The following is a 20,832-nucleotide window of genomic DNA, read 5'->3' on the forward strand; positions in this document are numbered from 1 at the left end:
AGCTTGCTATGTGTTTTGTACATCTCATAATAAGTTCCGACGAGAAACACATGGCTATGGGCAGAACCTTTTCTCGATATTAAATGTATGTGTCTTTAGATTGCTTTATTTAAGTATTTCCCTGGGTTCAGTTTAATGAAGAATTGGCATTATTTTTAATTTTATGTCATAAAATATACAACTGTAATTATTTATTTTTGATTAAAAAAAGAACAAGGATTAGTAGCCCTCAACCCGAAGTCTGTCAGCAACGATTCCCGCAACAACCAGACATGGAGAAGACCTGACGATAAACCAAGTGCTGTCATTTCTAAGTGGAAAAGGGTTTAATTATCTCAAATTTGCTGGTATGTATCCTCTCTCTGAAAAGTCTCCCTCGGTGTTCAATAGAACCGTTAACATCAAGAGAGCTGCTGTTAGCTTAATGCATAATTGGCTAATTAAGTGCTGCTGATGGACTGCGGTAAAATACAATGAAGCCTTTGTTCAGGAGGATTAGCCCTAATGGTGTTCATCTCATCTGCTTAGCACAGGTAGCAACCTCGACACTGATAAAACTTACTCGATTTATATAAAGTGCAATCTTTTATGTCCTATAAGGAGACATCAGCTTAGCAGAGCACTGATTTGTGGAATTCTGGGAGTTTTTATAAGATATGGGTAAAGTATAAGAGTAAAACAGGTATTTACTTAATAAGAACTGTACTTAAATATTTTTTATGTAAGTAATAGTAAAATTATCCTCCAAAATTAACTAAAGTAAGGGTAAAAGTGTATTTTCTAAAACAACTACTCCAGTGTAGACGTAAATAAATTTAAATATTGAAAAAATATTTGAAACTTATAGGAACGTAGTAAAGATTGACATCGTTATAAAATAACAAATTAAAGCTGAAGGAAGAAAAAAAAAAGAAGAAAAAAAAATCATATATTTTTTTCAGCGTATAAAGCTTTTAAACCAAACAATTCCAGAAAGTGATGCAAATGATAGACAACTGTATTCATGCTGTATACTTACTTGACCTTCAAGTGGTTCAGATTAGAAATGATCATACATTATAAGAAGTCATACCTTATAATAATACTACTCGAGCAGATTATGATGGATCATCATTAATCTGCTCCCACATTTAGTTACAACCATTAAGATGAATAAGAATCCCTGCTGAATGTGTGTAAAGATGACTGGATGTTTGTGTTGTGGCAATATTTAGCTTGTAATGAAAAATATTTGATGAGAGCTTTGTTGTTATCTTTGCACCTCTTTGTAATTTTTTAATTCTCTGCATCGAAATCAAAGTTTTTCCATCACGATTCTGCGAAGAAAAGTGGCTGTCCTTCTTTGTATATTGTTATTTTTTTTAAACAATGAAACAAAACGTGTAATCATAAAAACAGGTATGTAAAAACTTCTACCTATTTTAAGGCAGCTTGTTGATCCACCTGTCATACCAGACAGGTGGATCAACAAGCTGACTTGTTGATAATAACTTATCAGACTTGTTTTCTGTGTGACTCTTATCAGTCTCACAGTTTAGTTTTAGGCTTTCTTGATGTCCTCTCAAGAACCAGGTTAATATCTGGAATTTGACTGGGCCAATTTGATTCATTTTTTTACTTCCAAGCTATCATCTTGAAGACTTCTGTCTACATATGATACCAAATGTAGATCTCTATCTACATTTGGTATCATAGTTCTGTGTTCAAATGGCTATACCTGTTGGACGGTTTGCCTTACATTTCACTACACCTGCTAAATATAGCCAAGTGTAATCTTCAGACCTTATCCAAGTTTGCAACATTGCAGCTGCATATGACTGCTTGGATGCAATATTTGATAAGATTGTTATGCATGTAAATTCCACCTTTTTAGCAACATCTAGTATTTTTGATGGTCTTTTACTGCCCTCATTTATGCATGGTTTTAATTGCTGAGATGCTAAATGAATGTAATTAGGGACATGGTAGAGAAGGAAAAGAAAGAAAGGAGTCTAGAGAAATGGGATTTTATAATTAATAACATCATCAACATAACGTAGCAATAGCATCACAATGTGATTCATCCTGATATCATGACTATTATGATTATTAAGGGCCTGGGGCAGTCAAATAAACCCTCTCACAATGCTGTACAAGTTAGTGTGAGCTGATGCTATGGATTATAGCAAAACATCTCAGAAATCAGGCAGGCTACATAAATAATTATCCTTTATTTAGACCAAAGTTTGCAAACAAATTGTGCTGTGACTCTTTTTTAGAAAGAATAGACTTTTCTTGGAATCAACTTCGAAAGAATCTGTTTGGGTTTTGCTGCCATGAATATAAATATATTGACATAAATGATCCAGCAACTGTAATTGACAAAATGTTTTTACAAATGTCACATGTGATAAAGATCATCAGTCAAATATATTTGATTAGCTACACGAAAATCCTTTAAAGCAAGTTTTAACTAATATCATACAGCATAATTTAAAGCTCAGCCAGATTTTCTGTGTCCATTAGGTTTTGAAATATTACAAAATTAGCAATGTTCTGCAAAGGTGCTTAAGCTTCATCTAACACATCATCTATAACATCCTCCAGGTCCTTCATCACATTGAAATGAATTTTCTGCGCAATCGCCTGGTTTTGCTCGGCCTGGTGTTCTTGGCCACGCTTATGCTGTACCTGCTGCTGCCGTCCATTCGCCAGGATACCATGGAGCTACAGGCCAAAGCTCAAAGAACTGGAATGGTGGCAGTCGCTGCTCCACCCGGACCACCGGTCCTCAATGTGTCCATTCGCACCGGACAGCTTCCTGGAGACCCCCCACTGTTCTTCCGAGAAGCCTTGCCTGTGGATCGAGACGGCCAGCAGATACTGCCAAAGTGAGACGACCTTTGGAAAAAAGATGTTTGATAAGTGTTAGCATCTTGTGCATCAACTATTTGAGCAGACGGTCTTTCAGTTGACCAGGTTTGACATCCAGGGTAACAAACAGATGTTTCTGTGCAGGTTGCAGTTGGTTCTTCTGCATGGCCAGGCGTTTACCTCCAAAACCTGGGAAGAACTGGGAACCATGGCTGTGCTGGCAGCTAATGGATATCAGGCCTTAGCAATGGATCTGCCAGGTGAACATTGAAGCTTACTTTAATCAATCTGGTATACTTTATGTTAGTTTTAAGGGTACTTTTAAATAAAAACACATTATATACTTGTTGATTTGATCTCAACCTTGTGTTGCCCTGACTAACTCAAGGTCTATTTTTTAAAGTTTGAAGAGACTTGGAAACATTTACTTTTTGAAAGGATCCATCATTCTTAGCAATATTTCATAAATAGTGGAATTTATATACACTGGTTGATTTTGAAAATGTTTTTTCCTTTGATAATAGTGCCCTCTAGTGGTTGAGTGTAGTTCTTACTTCCTCATTTAATCAGTGACTCAGGTCTATGTTATCATGTTAGCCAAAGTAAAATTAATTAATATCTTCCTGATTTATTTAAATGGTACAAAAGTAGATTATGTATTTTGCTTGATTTCTCAATTAAACTCCCTTATTTCATATCAACATTTTAGTGATTATCATAGTTATCTTTTGTAAATCCTCTATATCAAGGTTATGGGAAATCACCAGACTCTGAAGCTCTAAAGACGGAGCAGAATCGGGTGGTCCTCCTGTCACGCTTCATGGAGTCTCTGGGTGTCAGGGCTGCTGTGCTTCTGAGTCCCTCCATGAGTGGACATTACTCCATCCCCTTCCTTGTGAAGAACAGCGAACAGCTGCGCGGTTTCGTTCCTATAGCACCAGTTGGTACGAGAAGCTACTCTGCTCAGCAATACAAAAAGATCCAGGTAAGATTGCAAGCTTTTGTAATCTTATCCACTTACTACAGATATCATTTGAAAGAAAACATTATGCCACAATTTTTTTTGAAAACACTGAAAAATACTTTCAATAATTAAAATGTCATATTGGTGGGCCTGTTTTTTTTTTTTTTTTTTTTTTTTGCAGTAGTTTTTTTTTTTTTTTTTTTTTAAGAATGAAATATTAACAAACATCATAGATAACTTCAATAAAAAGTTAAAAATAAATAAATAAAAACATTTTGGTCAGTGTTCTATTAGATAACAGGTTTTCAGACCCTACAATATAAAAGAGTCAGAATAAATCATACAAATCTTTTTTTAATCATTAGTCTTCTTCCTTTTTTCATTATATTGTATCCCAATGGGAAGCTTTAATACATTTTCATGCAGCAAGACACAAAGAAACCAATATTTATCTCCTACCATAGCATGTTTAATAACTAAACTTTTATTTGTCATTAAATCAGACCAATGCTTTTTTTTTGTTGTTGTCTCAAGTTTTGTTTTTCTCTCTGTACTATGAATTAGATTTTAATAAATATGAGGGTTTTCCCCACACTTATTTGCTGAACTTTTGGCCGATTCAACCTGACAGAACTGCTCTAACTTAGTCAGATTTGCAGACTACCTTCCCCTGCAGACACCTTTACTGCTCCGCCCACATGTTTTCTATGACTGAGGCTTAGGCTGTATTGATCACTACAAAGCATTTAGACTTTGATGTCCTTTAGCCTCTATTTGGTCATTTTTTTAATTTGGTAGTATGTTAAGGTAATGTCGCCAGCCATTTGGTAGACCAATTTGAACCCAAGGTTTAACTTCCAGGTCATTGTGTTGAGATGTTACTTCAGGATTTACATAATGCTCTTTCCATCTGTCCTGTCTATTTTGTGAATTGAACCAGTCCCTTTCCACTCTAATATTCTTTATCTTGAGAAAATAGTGCCAGACTTGGTTAATAATACAAACTTTTACATTGTCTAATTTCCCTCTTCTGTTTTTAAATTTTTTTATTTTTTTTTTGCACTTGTTTCCTCTGCAGACTCCCACTCTGATTGTTTTTGGGGCCTTGGACACAAACCTGGGCGCCCAGTCTCACAAGAACCTCATCCAGCTTCCCAATCATCACGTGCTGAAATTAGAAGGAGCTCGGCATGCTTGTTATATGGACAAACCCCAAGAGTTCCATCAAGGTTTGATCAAATTCCTCGACAAACTCAAACAAGAAATATAGCAGCGGAAGACAGGATGATGGAATTGTCATCAAAAGATGACCAAGGAAAATTAAAAATTATCTGTTTTTTTTCTTTTTCTTTTTTTTATTGATAAAAACATTTTGTTTATTTTCTTATCAAACCTGGAAAGAAGATTAAATGTGTCTGACAGGATTTGAGATATCATATCATATGTGAGTATTATGAATGTAATATGTTTAGGTTAAATTTTCCGGGTAATATGAGACCAGTTCAGCAAAGCTTGCTGTGTGTAGTTGGATGTTTATTTGTGTGTCCCGTCTCTGGTTGCTTTTAAAGCTGTGTGATGTGTTTGCTCATATGCTATAACTTGGTGGACAATTGTAAATATGTAAATGTTGTTGTTGGCTGTATTTAAAAGTTTTTGCACACATTAAAGCAGACACCTAACACAGCTTCTGTATAATATATGATCATTTGGGTTAAAAAGCTGAAGCTAAGATATTTACATGTTAATAAAGTTGCAATAAAGTCTTTGCAATCAAGAGAAAAAAATAAAAAATATGTCTTAATGCTGCTTGACATAAAAAACAACAAACTAATGCATTGTTTATCGTTATGCAAAATGTTAAGAAATACTTCCAAGCTTTTTCTTAATGATGCTTTTTTGTTTTTGTAATCTAGTAATTTAGCAGAGAGGGATTTTTCTTTGCAACATTAAATTTTGTTGTTGTTCACACTGATGTTTTTTTTTTTTTTATCACTACTGTTGAAAAAATGTGTTTCCCTTTAGTTCTATAAATACAGTCGTATGCTTCATGTTTGATAGGAATTTGGCAACATTTGGGACATTGTGCAAATATTTTTATTTATTTTGTCAACATGTTTTAACTGGTATGTTTATTTTTATGAGTTGAAATAAATGTTGAAACATTGAAACAGTAAATAAACTATTGCAATATTTAGGTGTAGTTGCTTTTTTTAGTACCGACCTTGAATGTCACACTAGTGTATAAAATTACAAAACGTACATGTTAAGCACTGAATGAATATATATATATATATATATATATATATATATATATATATATATATATATATATAGTTTATACTATATACGTTTTGAACTGAAACTTAAAAATAAACCCTAAACTGAGACGTCTCTATGAAGTTGCACAGGGACTTTTACAATTTAATGATAAAATGGCTTGCCGACAGCCACAGAGGGTTTGAATGCGTCACAGTTGAGAAATGGTATCGTCCAAAGTAGGGTCATGTTTTCTTTGCGTTTGAAAATCCTGTAGAAAATCTTTCGTTTATTGTGGTTATCATTATTGATATAAACGGGTTAAAAATCTTAACCCTTTGATGTTTATTTTCTTTAAGAGCGCAAAGTGTTATTCAACAATTAGGTGAAACCCCCCTACAGGCTGACTTTGATTGTGTCTGCGGGTTGTCTGCCTCTGGTAAGTATAGTTAGTTATTTCAACTAATCCAGAAGTTAAATTATATAAATCTATTTGACGTCTTGCGCTGAAAGTTCGTATTTCTTAAGGGCAAACTAGGGTAGTTAATGTACAGCTAAGAAGATGCTACCGCTGTAGCGGCTCAGGTTACTTTAAAGCAGGCTAGCCGCTTCTAGCATGACTTTAATAAAGGTGCTGCTGAGAGCTGAAGGCAGGTGCGTTACCAGCAGCTCCATTGGGACACAGGTTTAACCGGGTACAGCGCTTTGTGTGTTTAAGTGAACGGGACTATTTCATATGTGCTGTCACAATTTACCGTGAATGTATTTCATATCTTTAAGGGGATAAACAAATCCCAGCATGCTACCCGACAAGGACGGTCCGGATGTTGGAGGGGGTCAGGGCTCCCCTGAAGGAGAGGACCCCTCAGTGGCTCTGTTCAGGGAATACCTTCGTCTTAAAACCGTCCACCCAGAGCCTGACTATGGTGAGACTCCTTATACCGCAGGAAACTAATGTCAGATATTTCAAAATACCATGGAAACTTTTAATTCACCTTTAATATCTTGATTTTATTATGCAGTATAAAAGTTTTGTTAATATATGTAATAGTTATTGTGTTTTAAGTGTATTGGATAATGTATCACCTGGTCCTTTTAACAAAGTCCAGTTTTTATCTACGTCCGTTACTCATTAAATGCTGACAGTTCTGCACAAAGCTGAAGTTTACACTTAAAGTGAAAACATGTAATCCTGAAATGGATTCAGACAAACACCAGAAACCTGGAAGTAGCTGTAAAGTATAACATATATAGTATAATGTATAATCATAGGATGGTTACTTGTGTTAAAATTAAGAAATGTTGTAGCCATTTATGGTTTTAAAACCTTTAATTTTGAGGTTTGGAGGCCTTTAAATAAAACGATGGTGCCTAAATCTCTGATTTGAATGGAGCTTGAAATATGCTGAACTGACCTTCCCCAATTTATTGCCATCCACGATAAGGTAGCTGGCTGCTTTTTGCTTGAATTGGTTTTCTCTTTCCAAAGAGCAGATAATTCATCAGGCATCTTCTGCTTTAAATCAATGTGACTAAATGCAGAGCAGAATAATCTATGCACTAGGCGTTTGAAAACTGCTCCTTAATGTAGTAGTGGGTGTTTAATCCATGCATGTCTTCGCTAAAGTTTCTCAAATAATAACGAATAATAAATGAATGCAGATACTGTAGATGACTGGTGCAACAGTAAGAGTGAACAAAACAAGTTTCATGATGATGATGCCCCGCACCTTAAACCATTATAATGAAATCTGTTCTTTCAAAATAAAAATAAAAAACAGAGATCTCCCCACCCATTGCACCAAGTTCATCTTTTTTTAGATCTTGTGTCACACAATCCAAGACTAATCATGTACATGGTTGGTTTATGAATATCTTGAAATATAATATTAAATTGAAAAAGTTATTTATTGTTTTTATATGAATTTGATTGTCCAAAAATATTTTTCTTATGAAATCGAAGCAAAGTAAAACCGAAAATCTACCAAGTTCATCCTCTATTTAAACTCTAGGAGGCAGTGTGACTCAGTATCAGTAGATATATTCTACTCCTTCACTGAAAAAAATACAAAAGTGAAGTTATTTTATTAGTTTGAAGGGGGATCATTGTTAAGGAAATACATCTGTCAGGGCACTATGTTCTGTTGTAGTAGAGTTGGTGCCCCATATACGGTGGATGTTGGCTGTTGATGAGCTGTCTGAGGTACGGTTCTTCACACCATCCCCTTTAGCTGTCTCAATGTTCTAAATAAAGGCCACCAGGAATCGACAACCTTAAAATGAGGCTGTTTAATTACCGTGCGAGCCCCTCCCATATTTGGGCTCCGACGTTAAAGGATAAAATATATACTTTGCAAGAGCATTTTAGCGGGGAAGCTGTCAAAAAATAATACAAATATTAATAGAAATACAAATATCAATATAAATAATATATGTGATTTATTTTTTATATATTTTTTCTTGACACTTCAAATATGAAAACATTGCATTTCTTGTCTATTTTAGAGAAAATATTCCATCACTACCGGTCTCTGATGTGAAAATTAAGGTAGCAAAACAGTATCATTGTCCTACAGCACAAACATATTACAAACAATGCTTTAGCTGTAGCTATTTCTAAAACTGGAAAATCAGGAACTGTGTTTTAGCTGATCACCTAAATTTAGGAAACTCTTATTTCCTCTTATTTGGATTAAAAGTCTGTAAAGAATCCAGAAGTGGACCAAGAAATCTTATTTCTTTTTTTGTGATGATGCTGAAGTCCCACAGCAGTAAATAACCAGCAGCGGCAATGAGTTGTTATAGTTTAATAATTAAACCAGTCTTTCTCATCCATGTTTATTCATTTCCAGATTCTGCTCTCAGTTTCTTGGACAGAATAGCTGAGGAGCTACAGCTGCCCATGAAAAAGATTGAGGTGATTCACTTCATGATGTGAAGATCCGATGTGAGCATGCCTTAAGATTGGGACAGATGTTTGTTAATCCAGCTGTCTGTCTGCTCTCAGGTCTGTCAGGGCAGAGTTGTGGTGATCATGACATGGGAAGGAACCAAACCCACCCTAAAATCCATCTTACTGAACTCCCACACTGATGTTGTTCCTGTTTATCAGGTTTGAACTAAACCCTTTTTTAGGGAATTTTTCCTGTCCTGCTGTTTACTAAAAAAACAGTTGATTAAAAGATAGACCTGGTATCAATCTCTTCTCCAGGAGCATTGGAAATATGATGCTTTCAGTGCTACCAAAGATGCTGAGGGTAACATTTATGCTCGTGGATCACAGGACATGAAATGTGTGACTATACAGTGGGTATAAAAAGCCATGATCTTCACTGTGTTAATGCACAGGTTTTTTTTTCTTTGTCGCAGAGTGTGCTGAGTAAGGTGTTGTCTGTTTAGGTACATACAGGCTGTCAGAAGACTGAAGGCACAGGGATGGAGACCCACACGCACTGTGCATTTGATGTTTGTTCCCGGTGAGTTTACTGACTGGTTCCACATCAGCGGTCCGTCAACTTTAGGAGCTTAAGGCCGAAACACATTGCTTGAGTCCGACTGTCCAAGCATAATCAAGCTTGGGCAGTGGATGTAAAGCTGAACCCACTGCTCCAAGAAGGTTGTGTTTCACTTTATCTGGTTTCTGTCCTCCTAAGTTCCCACCATGAGTAAAAAGACTGACCTGCTTGCTATATATGCAGGAAACGTGTGCTGCATGCAGTGTTGGGCACGTTACTTTGAAAAAGTAAATAGTTATAGTTACTAGTTACTTCTCCCAAAAGTAACTGAGTTACTAACTGAGTTAATCCACAATAAAAGTTACTAGTAAAAGTAACTATTATGTTACTTTTCTGTTTCTTGCCCCCCGTAACCCTCACCACCACCCGCCACCTTCTCGCCATGTGTTTCAAAAGCCAGCTGAATAGAGTGGATGACAAAGACAAGAACCTGCAGAGAGTTTTGCATTTATTGCAACTCAACGTAAATGACATCAAGGGGGAACGCTATCTGACAGGCCTATAAACATGTAAGCATGTATGCTGTACGTTAACACCCGCCAGCAGAATCACCCACTTACCCAACTGACAGATGGAGTCTCACTACACATCAGCCAATCACATCCTCCCCTCTCTCAGGCGTGCACGAGTCCTATCATGAAAAAAAGGTTCATTGTGCGACCTGAGTACCGTGCAGTACGGGGTGTCGGCAATGGTAACTGTGTTATAGTTACAAAGTAATTAGTTAGATTACTCATTATTAAAAAAGGTAACAGCGTTAGTAACGCCGTTACTCCCATCACTGGCTGCAGGTTTCATGACGAACATCTATGGGGAAGAACTGGTTTCTCTTGCGATTCAGAGCTATTCATGGGTGGATTTCCTATTGTGGATGTGTTTAGTTTTGCTGACATGTCTCTCCACCTGGCAGTCTTTGGAATACTGTCAAATTGTTGCTTAGGTCCAACTACGGCTGGGCGATATAAAGAAAATCTAATCTAATATCCCAATATATTTGGGCTATAATCAGGATACACGATATATATCACAACATGTCTAAATTACCTTTAAAAACATCTAAAAACTTTTTGATTGATCTTAATGTGCTGGGAATTTTAAAGAAGCACAAAAAGTGGTAAAATTGAGAACATTGCCAAATTTGGAAAACACCTGAAAAACCTCTGAACAAGACCACATCACCTCACAGGTATTAGTGCATCTAAAAAACATTTAAATAACGTAATAAATAGCGTTTGCTATTTCCCTCCATCTATTCCTTTTTCCCACATATGGAATCGCTTTTTCAAACGACGAGGTCAACGTCATCAGCTTCACAGCTGATTTATTTAACGTTTTAACTGGTGATGCTACCTTTTACAGCAAAGGTTTTGCGTCACGTCTTACAAATTACTGCTGCTTGTTTGATGTCCTTGAAGTGAAATCCAAACCACTGCCATATATTGCTTTGCTGAAACACCTGCTGTTGCCGTATTTCATTGGCCGGTTGCTGTAGTGTGCGTGCCGTGCATAAAATAATCCTGTTTGGAGGAGGGGTTTATGATGCATTTAAAGAGTGTGGGAAAAACAAAACTCAGTGAAATAGATGCAAATGGCTAAATGTCGTCATGCGAATTTGTACTTGGTGGTTGCGAGAGTCATTTTAACTACCGTGTGTGGGGAAACTCGAGATAAATCGAGTATATCTGATATATCGCCCACCCCTAGGTCCAACCAAGATAGACCGGGGTCTGCCTCAGCCGTTCCTAAAGAGACACAGTTGCAGCTAATCCGGACTGTGAGCCAGAGACTATTCACATAAACCAATTGTAAAATCTAGGACTTCCTCCTATCCTATTTTCTGGTGTGTTTCGGCCTTAGGTTTGTCTACATCATGTCATAACCATTCTGTTACAGCACTGGTCTCATTTATTCCCAGCCAGGTGAAATTTTCTGAAGTTTTGCAATTAAAACCTTTGAATGACTCTTCATTTGATTGAGTCTATGATTACACTAGGATAATGTCCAGAAAATGTAATCTTAAATTTGAGAGCATTTATTTTTTCAGGAAAAAAGTATGTTCTTTTCTGTAAAATTACCAGTTACCCAGTTGTTACCCCAAAGGGTCCCTGCAGAGGTAAAGCTTAGAAAGCCTTTTTCAAATTTGATACTTTACCTTGTTTAGATGATCAACATTTTATTTAAGTTTTATTTTTGAATTTATGCTCTGTGTTTTGGTTCCCTGGAATACGTATATAATGTAACATAGAGACTGGAAGGTACTCTTCGCACTAGAGAGTGAAAAGGCTTTATGAACTCAAAATGAAAACATACCATCAACACGTGGAGGACTGTAGATTTCACAGGAACCTTCAGCTGCATAATAATCCAAAGCTTATGGAGAAATCTACACCAGGAAAGAAGATAAAATGAAAGGAAACTGCACAAAGAGCAGTTTTAAAATATCACCATTTATCTTTGATATGATCTTATCAGTGGTGTAGGAATAATTTTACAGAATTTGTTGAGTTTCTAGGAAGTTATATTACGGAAATAAACAGGTGAAGTTGCGTTAATGTTTCCTGCATTTTAGTACCAAGGGTGATATTAATGTAACCGTTACTGAGGCAAAAATAAGAGAAAACTATTTAATTCTTAACATTCATTTAGTGAAATTTTTTTGTTTGGAGAATTTTAACAGCTTGACTTTGGGACCTTTTTTTCAGATGAGGAAGTCGGAGGCCACAAGGGGATGGAAACATTTGTGACACATCAAGAGTTTAAAAAATTAAACATTGGCTTTGCACTGGATGAAGGTATCTGTACTTCTTTTTTTATGCAATTCTTAAATCATCATTATATTAAAAAAAAAAAAAAGCATATCTTTGGGCCTTTTAGACAGGATGTGGTGTGTGCTGCGCTGTGAATCCCATTATTTTCAATGGCAGCCTCTGCATCTAGCAAAGCGAAAACCAAGGGAGCTCCTTTTTAACCCACGGTCAAGCTGAACTTTGACCTGCTTCACAATCGCTGAAAATAGGCCTGGAAAGGGTCACTGTGAAAACAAAGCTCTTAAACAAGGCTGAACTTCCCAAGCTGCTCCCTGGATCATGGTCTCATGCACCCACAGCTTTTTCTTCCTTGATGCTCTTTTTATTTGTGACTAGCATGGCCAGAGCTAGCACTCGCTTCTTAGCACAGATCAGATGCATATTTTCTCTGCCAACCCAACAGCCTGAGCAGCAGCAGTGCAGTGCCGAGTTAGTACGCCGCTGCGCTGAACCTGCAGCAAGCGCAGTGAAGACTGCATCCTGTGTGAAAGGCCCTTTAGGATAAGCTTCTAGGTTTAAGCTGTATCCACAAAAAAACATTTTACAGTGTTTATTATTAAGGATGCTTATAGAACACTTTACTAACTTTTATTTAATAAATGAGATTGCTAATAGTTAAAAAAAAAATGTAGGGCCTTTTAAACCTCTTTCCCACCGAAATTAGTGTTTGAAAAACATGGGTTAACCCAGTTCTCGGGTTTATACAGGCCTTTCATCCAGTTGGGAAAAGCCCTTTGACGGCTCTTTTTATTTCTGCCATTTGTTTTCTAATAGTTCTCACCAGTTAAGATCTATTATAGTTGAGATTTAGTGAGGTTTACTTTTTTTTTTTTTTTGTTTAAAGCACGGGGCCTATATCTTACTTGTAGAGGGCTTCCAGTACTATCTCCTGTCAAAATATATATGTGCCATGCTACTTTTCCACACAGACAGAATAGTATGACTAACATTGATTTGCGTAGTTTTCAGATTTGTTTGGATTGTTGGAATATGTGATGCTTCAAGTTTTAGTTATGACACGGGAGGGAAAAAAATAAAGATAAATTGTGAAATTTGGCATAAATCACATGAATATTGTCAATAGTTTTGGATGACTTGCAAGAATGTATTAAGAATACCGCCCAAAAGTGATGGATGTTAAAGATAGTGCAGCTAAAGTACTGGCCCTGGAACTGGAGTATGAACACCAGCCGCTTATACAGAGAATAAGACTGCTTTAAAAAAAAAACAAAAAAAAAACAACACTGCCTAACTTTATCCACCAGGGCCACTACAACTATAACTTTAAGGTTATTGTCTCTGAAATCAACTGGCTACACTGCAGTGCCGCAAAATTAATAGTCTCAGTATTTAGGAGTGTGATAGCAGAGCACGTTAAACCAGCAGATTAAAAGATGGTGGAGTTATGGTACTTGTAAAGACAAGGCCACATTCATCCCTCTAGAATCATTAAATCTGTTTGACAGGCTTTGGCAAGACCAGGAACAACACTATGTAGGAAGTTTTAAGTTGTTTACAGATCATGAAACAGTGGAGTTTAAGCTTTCCATTAACATCAAGCTAATGGAGAATCAAAAATGAAAGAAAGATATGACAGGTTGAATGTTGGCAATCTCCACAGTATTTTAATGATTCAAACTGGCCTGAAACTTTTCTTTAATGCCCTCTAGAGCCAGCTGGATGATAACAAAAGCTGCTAATTAGAGTATATTTGCCCCGTATCAACAAACTGCTCTTTTTAAATGTAAAGTTAATCTATAGCACTGCATTACAATATTTTTTTATATCCTTGCATTACAGCTAACAAACCAACAATGTTCCCTTTTCTTGTGTTTTTGTCTTCAGTAAATACCTTGCTGTAAATGGTTGCTCCTGCCACCCTCTGGCTTGGGGGGGAACTGCTTGCTCCATGAACTACCCCTATCTCACAATGTTAGTCTTTGAAAAAAATTCTATTATGAGATTATGATCTGGATCATAAAAAACAAACAAACATGGATTGTTCCTATACATATGGCACACTTCTGATTTTGACAAAGAAACCGAGAAACCAGTGCTGGTTAAAGCATAAACTCCTTTGCAGAGGTAAAAATCCTGTAATACTAGTTCTAATAAAGACAGAGAGTGATTAAAGCAGCAGATAAACAAGTACTTTTGAACTCATCAAGTTAAATTTGAATTATTAAATTTTATCCCTAAATTATTTCCGAGGGGATTTCCGTAACATCATCTCTGGAAATGATCACAGATGATGTTTACCCGGTACAAATAGGACTTATATACAAATAGGACACATATAGTTCTGCATTACTATAAATTTGTTATGAAGTAATTACAATCGAACTAAGCATCTGAAAATTAGCTAATGGTGGTATTATTCACTGTCTGTGTGGACCAGTAATATAAGTCTGATACATTTTGGGCTGCAGTAGTGAGGGGTTTTAGAAATCTTTGAAAGAAGTTTAAGCCTCATAAGGTAGGCCTTCTACAGAGCCTGAAAAGATTAGACATTTTTCTAGGTATGTTTCAGACCTGGACAAGGCTGGAAATTAGAGTATAACATGGATAAGTCTTGAATTTTTTATTTAGACTATTCATTACCTTGAAACATGGATCAATCAATCTGATTGACTGGTTGGCTAGTGTTCTTTGTGAGAAGAAAAACTTTCAAATTGTAATTTGGTTTGCATTCTAAGGTTGTTTAAAATGAGCCCAAATTGAAACCTATTTACATATTAATTTGTAGAAAATGGCTGTTTTTGGTTTGATCACTGAAATCTGATCCCTGAAATCTAACAATAACATCCTAAATGTTATTTTAGATTTAAAATATGATAAATATTCAAGTACTTTGCATTCTATCAGTTGTCAATAGTGTAACTGTTGCTGCTATTTCTACTACAAACACATTTTCTTTAAGCCTCATGACTCTGATGTTGATGTTATTTTCTATGTGTCCTGAAGGTCTTGCCAATCCTGGTGAGGCTTTCACTGTATTTTATGGAGAAAGGAATCCTTGGTGTGAGTATTAACAATAAAAAAACAATGCTTGAACAGTAGAAGATTTATTGTTGCTATAAACCTTGACAGATGGATTGTAAAAATGACTTCTCCTTTCCAGGGATTACTGTCCGCTGTCCGGGAAGTCCTGGTCATGGTTCAAGGTTTGTGGAAAATACAGCTGCAGAAAAGCTGGTAAGAAGCTTTATTTTTGCCCATTGTTTTATAATGTTGTGTGAAAACATGCTCATAGTAGTTAATGATTAATAAATAATTCTAAACAGAGAGATAATTATTAATCTATTTTTCTATTTACAAGAGTTCAATTTGATTTGATTCGGGTATATAATCAACATTTATTTTATTACATCCATTTCAATTGAAACCACAGTACTTAGTTTCTTAATATAGACATGTGGACAAGCTTGTTGGTACCCCTCATTTAATTAAAGAAAACTTTAAAATAGTCATAGGTTTAACTTGGATCTGACAAAAGTAGTAAAGTCTGGCTTTTGTGATTTGTTTTCAAAAACGCTGTCCTCTTTGGTCATCTCCCATAAAGGTCCTATCCCAATACACCCCCTACTTACAACCAGTAGCCCTTACTCAATAACAAAAGCCCTCACCCTCTATCAAAAGACCCTCGACTTAAAGCCACAATGACTTTTTGGGGTGGGGGGTGGGGGGGGTTGTTAGGTTTAACAGCAGATCCAAATTGAAGACGACAGTTTTACCTGCACCAATCAAACAGCACTGAAAAATAAAATACTTTTGATTAAATTAAAATTGAGCGTATTGGGGTTTTGGTTGACCTCTGGGTGATCTAAAAAATAATCTTTAATATCTCTGAAATAAAGTAACACACATTGTTTTTCTATTATTATTGTGTTTTTGATTTCAGAAATGATCAAATTAAATATAAAACCTGCACCAATGAATCACAAACCATTCAGTCTATTTGCTGAGCATGTTTTTTTCACATGGGTGAGGTGTCAGCTTCACGCAGCTGAAGCTCCTCCAATTTGATGACGCGGTCCAGGACGTAAACACGGTGCATCTGAAATGCCGAGCTGCGGACTCAGTGCGAGGCTCCAAGAATTCACCACGAACCATAGGGGAAAATAGGGGATAATATTGAGCTGGTCGTTTTCCTTGATTAGGTACAGGATTTTCCTGTAAAAGGGATTATTAAACCCAGTTGACAGTTTCAGGTGTAATAAATTTGCAAATGACAAAAACACGACAAATTAAAACTGTGGCATGCCATATTTATTTTTATTAAAATGCAGGATAGAGAAAGTAATGCTGACAAAGGATAATGTGGGAATGCCCTTAAGATGTTTTTAGGTGGCTTTTAGAAAAGCCATTTGATTTTAGCTCTAGAACTGTTTTGTCATCCTACCTCCATCTCAGATACAGACCAGCTGATGCCCTTTCTTCCCCGCATCGCCGCTCTCTCTGCCCTGCAGGCTGCGATGATTTCCTGTTGTACTCATTCCATCTTTTTCGCAGTTTGCCTCCAGAGGCTAGCTGAGGCTAGCTGTAGTCATTTCCTGCTTTCTACCTGCCAGGCTTCTCCAGTGTATTGCTGTCCTACTCCCAGCCAACCATAGCCTCTACCCCGTCTTCAGTGTTCTGTCTGTCCTTCTACCCTCTCCAGTTAGCCTCTGTTATACTGGTGATAAACTGGTTTTGACTCCAGTCATCTCATCAAATCATCAGGTTAACACTGAACTTACTTGATGAGATGTAGTCTGGTATGCTACTGCTTGGTTGGAAAGAACACCAGCAGCCACACAGCCTTTTCTGGAACCAGTTTGACGTTGCGTACCAACAATTTTGTCCATGTCTGTATAGCAAAGCAATTGTAATTAGATGCATTTCTCTCACATACATTTCCTTTAGATAGTTTGCAGTTGTGTCAAAGCAAAGACTTGCAAGATTTACAGTAAATAAAATTCTTGGAACAAAAGAAGTCTCATCACAAAGTTTATTGAGACAAAACAAATCAGATTCTTTTCTGTGTTGCAGCGACAAGTCATCAACTCTTTTCTGGACTTTAGAGAGAAGGAGAAAAACCGGTAAGATGGTTTAGGTCGTTTTTCTTTAAAGGAATGAGGTGTTAAGTGATTGATTTTAGCTATAAAATATATGATGAATAATAAAATGTTCTATTTTTATAAGATGGATTAAAAAAGAACGGTTATGTTTCAAAGGTTGCTTTAGGTGCAAAGTTAAAAACTCCTTTTCAAACACTGATCTTATTTGAAGACACTAAGCCCCAAAACGAGGAGGTGGCTCTGTGTAGCCTGGCCAGCCAGACTGACTAACACAAGATGCAAGGCGCGAGTGCAGTTTGATTAATGTTGAACTTTTTATTAGTGAGCAATGACTTCTGACTGGGAGTGGGTCTTAGACCAGATGTAGCCCTAGCCTTAGCCCTCCATCTTCGCCTCGTCCGGCAGCGATTCAACGTATAGCCAAGAATCCCACTGTAAAATAGAACACTCCTTGTAGTCTAATATATTATCAGTTCTCTATGTTTCTGGAAGGAAATACCTGTGACTTTATGTGTGCTCATCTGTTCAACACCCTAAACTGTTCTGTAGCAGATACCAGCACACCATAGTCAAACCTGTGATCTCTTAATTATTTTAGAGGCAAAAACTTTCATTTGAACAGAATCAACAACCTTAAGGAGTCCCTAAGAGGACTTTTTCCTGTGTTTTTTGAGCCTTTTCAAATATCCTCCTATACCCTCTCAGAGTGAATTTGCTTGGACATCCAGACCTGAGCATGTTGGCAATTTGGAATGCCTTCTACTTTTAAACAATTTTCCACAAAGTGAAATGACTAATCTTTAATTATTATCTGTCTGACTATTTTAGCTCTCTTTCCAGACATCTAATCTTCTTTTCAAAGATCAAACAGTTAATACAATTCCACCTGTCATGGATTCCCCCCTTCCATCAGTCTGGGCTAATTTAATAGTGTGAGGCACATTTCCTTCAAACTGCTGATTAAAGTTGTTATAAACAAACCACGTGCTTTAACAGGTCTGTGTGTGATTGTAGCCATTTTATGTAGGAGATTATTTCTTCTGAATATTAAAATGTACAAATATGTTAAGAAAACTGTCAGGCTGTAGGATGTACTTGTTTGTTCACATGACTAGTTGGCCTTCTGCCGCAGTCATAATTGTTCTTTTTAAATCTTATGATTCTGGCTGTCTTCATTGTGTCTGCCAGCTTAAACACCAGCGAGTGTTTCACCCTTGGAGACGTCACCACCGTGAATTTGACCATGCTCAGAGGAGGTGTGGCCTACAACGTCATTCCGGCTGAAATGGATGCAAGCTTCGACTTAAGAATCCCCCCCACAGTAAACCTCCAGGTGTGTGTGTGTTAAGTTCTTCACATGAACAGCCCAGAGTCAAAACCTTTGTGTTCAAACTCTAAAACTTCCATCAGGAGTTTGAAAAGCAGATCAAGCAGTGGTGTAAGGATGCAGGAGATGATGTCACCTATGAGTTTGCTCAGGTCAGTCAGTGTCCTCCAGGTTACACTAACAATCTGCTGATCTAAATGATCTACTCCTGGCTGCTTCTCAGTAATGCACTTCTTGGTGGTTTTGTTCTTGTCTGATGCAGAAACACATGAACCAGAATGTCACATCCACAGCTGAGAGCGACCCCTGGTGGAGTGCCTTTAGCACTGCCTGCAAGTCAATGTGAGTCGAACCACTTCAATTGAATTCTAATTCTGTGCTCAGATATCCACCTAAAGGCACGGAAGCTTGATGATAGCTTAAGTGAAAGGTGGCTGAGTTATTGTTAAAAAACATTAAGAAAAATTCCAGGGGGTGTGAACAGTATGTTTAAAAAAGAGCTTGCACTCAATTAATTCAAACACATTAACATTTATTTATCTTTCCTCAAAAACTTTTTTTTAAATGCAGTATAGTTATAAAAACCTTAGCCTCCATGTATTATATCCTCTAATTATCCTGTAAATCAGTTCTGCTGGTTTAAAGCATGTTTATCTTCAAACTAATGAGTTGTAGAGGTCTATTTTACCTGCATAGAGAGCTGAACCTCAACAGCTGCATATTCTCTGTGTATCATCTCCATGTTCCAGTTTAGATGACCCTTGTAATGCATTCCCAAGTCATCACAGTACAGCTGCAGTTGCTCATAAATTCTTATTCTGTGTTTGGCAAAGAGTGATTTTATTTATTTATCAGGGTGCCTGGAAATGCTTTGCATTTGTTATGTATGACACCATCATTTCCACTTTAGGAATATGACTTTGGAAAAGGAGATATTCCCAGCTGCCACTGACAGCCGTTTCATCAGAGCGGTAAGCATCGTGAAAATATCTTAGGCCTTTTTTTTTTTTTTTTTTTGTTAAGATATAATATCACAGAAGTGAAATAATCTCATTTGACTCCAGGTGGGTATCCCTGCGATCGGCTTTTCTCCGATGAACAGGACCCCCATTCTGCTGCATGACCATAACGAGTATCTGAACGAGCAAGTCTTCCTGAATGGCATCCATGTGTACGAGAGGCTCATTCCAGCTCTGACAAGTGTCCCTGCCTTACCAAATGAGGCTTAAATCCTCACTGGAATGATTTTCTCCACTTTTAAGAACATTTAACTTGAGAAATGTATAGATTACCAAAGAATAACACGTATATGATTAAACCAAGCTGAGCACTTGACCTTTGATGATTCTCAGGTGGCAGGCAGCAGCCTGCAGTGAGTTTTGCATTACATCACATTGCAACAAATTCTGACAACGTATTCACTGTATTTAACATCAGCTCCATATCATCCTAAAGAAAATAAATCACCTACATTGTTTTCACGTGTACAGTAATTCAATGATTATTATCACACCTGTGTTTAATTGTAAATTATGATTCAAGAAATAAAATATTTGGAAAAAAATAAAACAGATAAATGCATATTTGTTTATGTCTTTTGAGTAATGAGTTAGAATAATGTGGCGGATGTCACAATGAAATGACATCTTGAAGAACATTTAAAGGATTTATATGTAATTTGCCTAATACTTTTACAAGTTTTTAATATAATTTAAGATGCATATAAAAAAAACATTTTTACCTTAAATGGCCTGGCTTATTCAGACTCAATGAAGATCCTGTTGTATGTGAACAGAATACTAAAAAGCAGAATTAAGCACTCTGGGAGCCCTTAATTCCCATGCTCTACTGCTGTAGCTTAGATCTGATAATACAATAGTTTTTTTTTTCCTTGTTTCAACATCCAACATCTCATTAAAATATCTACAGTTTGTTAGAGTTCTTAATGCTATGTTAAGATGCCGAAGCACTAAGGACATTCTTTTTAAATACATTTTTTATGATTGTAGTTTTGTGCTCAAAAAAAGATAATAAAAAAACCCACTAAAGA

The 20,832-nt window shown here is 36.6% G+C and overlaps 2 protein-coding genes across 4 annotated transcripts; both read left to right on the top strand.

Moving 5' to 3' along the window:
* Window positions 1–62: 62 nt before the first annotated feature.
* abhd14a (abhydrolase domain containing 14A) lies at window positions 63–5,991 on the top strand. The gene is made up of 5 exons (XM_015402360.1): window positions 63–347; window positions 2,587–2,870; window positions 2,998–3,113; window positions 3,603–3,838; window positions 4,896–5,991. Exons 2-5 carry the CDS (start codon window positions 2,605–2,607, stop codon window positions 5,085–5,087), a joined length of 810 nt encoding a protein of 269 aa, XP_015257846.1. The 5' UTR covers window positions 63–347; window positions 2,587–2,604; the 3' UTR covers window positions 5,088–5,991.
* A 381-nt stretch (window positions 5,992–6,372) lies between these two features.
* Window positions 6,373–20,336, top strand: acy1 (aminoacylase 1). Of its 3 annotated transcripts, none has more exons than XM_015402357.1 (15): window positions 6,373–6,512; window positions 6,854–6,999; window positions 8,926–8,990; window positions 9,081–9,185; window positions 9,285–9,379; window positions 9,473–9,549; window positions 12,291–12,380; window positions 15,360–15,416; window positions 15,517–15,590; window positions 17,427–17,476; window positions 18,644–18,788; window positions 18,866–18,934; window positions 19,045–19,124; window positions 19,693–19,753; window positions 19,847–20,336. In XM_015402357.1, exons 2-15 carry the CDS (start codon window positions 6,873–6,875, stop codon window positions 20,009–20,011), a joined length of 1,260 nt encoding a protein of 419 aa, XP_015257843.1. In that variant the 5' UTR covers window positions 6,373–6,512; window positions 6,854–6,872; the 3' UTR covers window positions 20,012–20,336. The 3 variants fall into 3 exon arrangements, with proteins under 3 accessions (XP_015257843.1, XP_015257842.1, XP_015257844.1); XM_015402356.1 differs by lacking the exon at window positions 6,373–6,512 and adding an exon at window positions 6,559–6,768; XM_015402358.1 differs by lacking the exon at window positions 6,373–6,512 and adding an exon at window positions 6,577–6,727.
* Window positions 20,337–20,832: the final 496 nt, after the last annotated feature.

This window comes from Cyprinodon variegatus, unplaced genomic scaffold, assembly GCF_000732505.1.
Source record: "Cyprinodon variegatus isolate N-32 unplaced genomic scaffold, C_variegatus-1.0 Scaffold1340, whole genome shotgun sequence".
NCBI classification, from domain to species: Eukaryota; Metazoa; Chordata; class Actinopteri; order Cyprinodontiformes; family Cyprinodontidae; genus Cyprinodon; species Cyprinodon variegatus.

Excerpts from the sequence above, each read along its gene's own strand:
- abhd14a (XM_015402360.1), top strand. The coding sequence starts at position 2,605 with ATGAATTTTCTGCGCAATCGCCTGGTTTTGCTCGGCCTGGTGTTCTTG. Across the intron at positions 3,114-3,602 it reads CTTAGCAATGGATCTGCCAG|GTTATGGGAAATCACCAGAC; the intron begins GTGAACATTGAA and ends CTCTATATCAAG. Across the intron at positions 3,839-4,895 it reads AGCAATACAAAAAGATCCAG|ACTCCCACTCTGATTGTTTT; the intron begins GTAAGATTGCAA and ends TTTCCTCTGCAG.
- acy1 (XM_015402357.1), top strand. The coding sequence starts at position 6,873 with ATGCTACCCGACAAGGACGGTCCGGATGTTGGAGGGGGTCAGGGCTCC. Across the intron at positions 15,591-17,426 it reads ATACAGCTGCAGAAAAGCTG|CGACAAGTCATCAACTCTTT; the intron begins GTAAGAAGCTTT and ends TCTGTGTTGCAG. Across the intron at positions 19,754-19,846 it reads ACAGCCGTTTCATCAGAGCG|GTGGGTATCCCTGCGATCGG; the intron begins GTAAGCATCGTG and ends ATTTGACTCCAG.